Raw genomic sequence first — 3,902 nt, forward strand, 5'->3', positions numbered from 1 at the left:
GCGGGGGGGAGGGGGGGGGGAGGGGGAGAGGTGTCACCGCAGGATTACGGAGGGTGTAGCCTCTGTAGCAACAGGAGGGCAACTAGGCAATGCGCGCGGTCCAGGGCGGGGCGAGCGGGGACGCTGGGGCGGCTCTCTGAGAACCCGGCCGGCTGCTGGCGGCTGCTGCCCTGCGCTGCTCCTCGAGCCGCGAGCATGGCACCCTCGGCCTCACCACCCCTCAGCCTCGCGCTCCTCGGCTTGACTGGCCCCGGATAGCGGGGTCGGGTAGGTACCCTTAGAGGTCCCCTGACGCGCGCACACGACACAACAAATGAAAGAAAGATAAACGCCACACACACACACACACGCTGGAAACGCAATAAGTGTGTGTCAATGCCCATATTCGTACCCTTAAAGGAGATAAGGTGGTGTGAATTTTCCTTTGACATTCACACCCTCTTCGTCCTCCACCCTTTATACCCGTAAGGGGCCATGGCCCCTGCGGCAATATCGAGAGTATGCAATCCCGCAACACTGCTGCGTATTCACAGTTACACCCGGTACGAGTGACGACCCCAAACGCACCGGGTGATTCAGAGCACGCGCCGCCGTGTTGCGGGTTTGCCTATCCTCGACTCGGCGGGCGCACGGGTCCAGGTCTGGGGAGAGGCAAACCCGCAACACGGCGGCGCGTGCTCTGTGCGACATTTGCACACCTGGGTTTCCAGTGTATAACATCTGTGCTATAGCCCGACTTTTTGAAACATAATTCACATAATTTCGTTGTTTGTTTTTTTTCTCCGCGTGTCCTCTGTATCTGATACCAGATTTGTTTTGTGCTTCATAGGAGCTGCTGTGGGGCGCCAAGCTCTCCGAGGATCGGGCGCTGCTGCAGCAGGCCGCCAACCTCCCAATCGTGCTCACGCCCACCTGGGAGGTGCTGCAGGTGAGAGAGACGCCCGCCTCGAGGACATATTCGGCACCCTGATGATAGGATCCTCAGTTAAACTGTTGTTTAAACCAGAGTGTTCCAACTAAGGCATGTGTACTAAAGAAAAAGTGCAGCTTAACTGTAGGAAAATATACCTCTAACTGGAGAGTCCGAAAAAAGTTAGTAGTACTTTTTCTGTAGTTAAACCAAAATTAGCATTTTTCCTCGTTTTACTCGATTTTAGTTTACCTGAAGATCCTTCTACCCGGGCAAAGCCAAACAGGGGATGATTATTTTTTTTAAATGCCCAAACTTCTTGTTTGCTTGATAGAATATCAATTGGCATACAATGGTGTACCAATTCGCTCGTCCCTAACTCAAAGCACGCACGGCGCAGCGCCTCTAGAAAAACCAAGTATCTTTGCGCGACCCTCGAGAAACCAAGTATCGTTGCGCGGCTTTCGTGAAACCAAGTATCGTTGTGCGACTCTAGTGAAACCACGTATCTCTATTTTTTGGTGATTTTTGAAACCTATACCATTCGATAGAGAAAATTTCCCTCTATTCAAATATATAGTTCCTAAAAAATCGTCAAAAAATGCGTTACGTGGTTTCACTGGAGTCTCGCAACGGTACTTGGTTTCTCGAGCGTCGCGCAAAGATACTTGGTTTCTCTAGAGGAGCTGCGCCGTGCGTGCTTTGAGTTAGGGACGAGCGAATTATTGCAAACTACACAGAGATATTAATCTTTCCTAAAATGCCACGTCATTCCTTGTTAGTTTCAGTTTTAGATGGTATAGTCTGCTAAAGAGTGCGCTATAAACTGCAGCTTTATCCATGGCATTTAGTTCAAATACATTTAGGGGAAGTTATCGGCTCTATAGGGATAGGGTAGCTCGCAGACGGAGCGGGGGAAGTGGGGGAACGGGGAGAGGTAGGTGCGGGCGGGCTAGTCTACTTTTTTAAAACTACGAGGCAAATAAGCGGCCACCCTGTATGTTGCTGGGCTCGACCCGACACCACCAGACCCGACCTCCGCGCCGCGCTCGCCCGGCTTGGCTTTTCGATTGGTGGAGGGCCCGCGGCCAATGGCTGCGGCAGCTCTGCCGCTCCCCACCCCGCCACACCCCCCCCTGCCACACCCCCCCCCTCCCCCGCCCCTCCGCGCCACGCCTACCGCCAGGCCCACGCCCGTCTTTGACGCCATCGCCATAATTCTTCCCCCTTGTACGTCTTCTACGTCGCCTAGGTCGGAGCTCGTTGGGGGCGTCAACGGGTTGTTTGGGGACGCTTTGTGAAAAATGTCCACATCAGTCGACAGTATTTTTACTCTTTTTCTTTTTTGTTCGGTAGTTTACATTTCCTCCAACAACTGACTGATCGTTTTTACCGCAGGAGACCACGGCGCGTCTGCTCTTCATGGCCGTGCAGTGGGTGCGCTCGCTGGCCCCGTTCCAGACCCTCTCCAAGAGGGATCAGGTAAGACACCAGCCAGATATCCATCTTCGAAAATGCCGAATAGCCGATCGAGTCAACGGGAATTTGTCACCCCAATAATGGACATGAAGGTTTTTATTCTACAAAAATACAAAATGTTTCGGGAATCTCTTTAGGATTTTTTTCCTGGAAAGTTTTATTTCTTTCAATTTTCCTAAAAAAGTTTCCGTCCTTTTTTTTCCGGAAAAATTTTGACTTTCCAATTTCCGACAATTTGCTCTAAACGGGTGTGATGATTTGCCGCTCCAGTTGCTGCTGCTGCAAGAGTCGTGGAAGGAGCTGTTCCTGCTGCACCTGGCGCAGTGGTCCATCCCCTGGGACCTGTCGGCGCTGCTCGACTCCCCGCAGGCCCGCGAGCGCCTCCCGCAGGACGAGCTCACCGCCGCCGAGCTCAAGACCATCCAGGAGATCATGTCGCGCTTCCGGCAGCTCAGTCCGGACGTGAGCGAGTGCGGCTGCATGAAGGCCGTCATCCTCTTCACTCCCGGTAAGTCGAAACGATATCACAACGATATCACAACGATATCCAAACAATATCCAAACGATATCGAGCGAATATCAAAACGATATCGATAGGCCTATTGACCCGGTATTGGAGCGATATCGAAACGATATTGGAAAGATGTCGAAACGACATTGGGACGATGTCGAAACGGCATTGGGACGATGTCGAAACAACATTGGAACGATGTCGAAACGACATTGGAACGATGTCGAAACGATATGGGAACGATGTCGACATGATATCGAAACGATAAAACGTTAGCGCAGCGACATCGAAACAAAGAGATCGAAACGATAAAAATGACTCCGTTCCCCCCAGAGACCGGCGAGCTGTGCGACTCGCAGCCCGTGGAGATGCTGCAGGACCAGGCGCAGTGCATCCTCAGCGACTACGTGCGCACCCGCTACCCTCGGCAGCCGACGCGCTTCGGCCGCCTGCTGCTGCTCGTGCCTAGTCTCCGGTCCGTGCGCCAGGCCACCGTCGAGCAGCTCTTCTTCAGGGAGACCATCGGCGAGATCCCCATCACGCGCCTGCTCGGCGACATGTACCACATGGGCTACGCCTGAGCCTGGCACTCTTCCTATCTTTATCATTTTCATCCTTAATACTATAATTTTGCGCACAGAAATGTTTAAAAAATAAACAAATATTGAAATAAACGTAGCTTTACTTTAAATACAGAATGACAACTGTCTTTTAAAAAAATGGGAGGACAGAAGCAGGAAAATAGGTGGTGCCAGGTAGAACTCACAACAGAGTAAATAATCCTATTTCAATGTGCTCTTCTGAACTCACTCAATTGATTTATGAATGAAGTATTCTTGAAATTCTTTCCATCAGGCTATGGCATGAACTAAAAATTGAATGGTATTGATGTTGTGTATGGTATGGGAATCGAAAGCTACATCTGGAAAAAACTGATGTAAGATTTGTGTCAATTGTTACATTGTTGAAATTCTTGTGAATAAATTTTCTTAAAAATTCAAA

General features: G+C 50.7%; 1 protein-coding gene across 2 annotated transcripts in view; it reads left to right on the plus strand.

The window, feature by feature from the left end:
* The window catches only part of LOC113210084 (nuclear receptor subfamily 2 group E member 1), a 34,445-nt gene extending 30,543 nt beyond the window's left edge, over positions 1-3,902 (plus strand). For both annotated transcript variants that reach the window (XM_052268722.1, XM_052268723.1), the window contains exons 6-9: positions 830-928; positions 2,309-2,392; positions 2,660-2,897; positions 3,234-3,902. In XM_052268722.1, the coding sequence (XP_052124682.1) occupies positions 830-928; positions 2,309-2,392; positions 2,660-2,897; positions 3,234-3,481 (669 nt within the window). In that variant the 3' untranslated portion in view covers positions 3,482-3,902. The remainder of the gene's footprint in view (positions 1-829; positions 929-2,308; positions 2,393-2,659; positions 2,898-3,233) is intronic.

This window comes from Frankliniella occidentalis, unplaced genomic scaffold (genome assembly GCF_000697945.3).
Source record: "Frankliniella occidentalis isolate FOCC.00 unplaced genomic scaffold, Focc_3.1 Scaffold75, whole genome shotgun sequence".
NCBI lineage: Eukaryota > Metazoa > Arthropoda > Insecta > Thysanoptera > Thripidae > Frankliniella > Frankliniella occidentalis.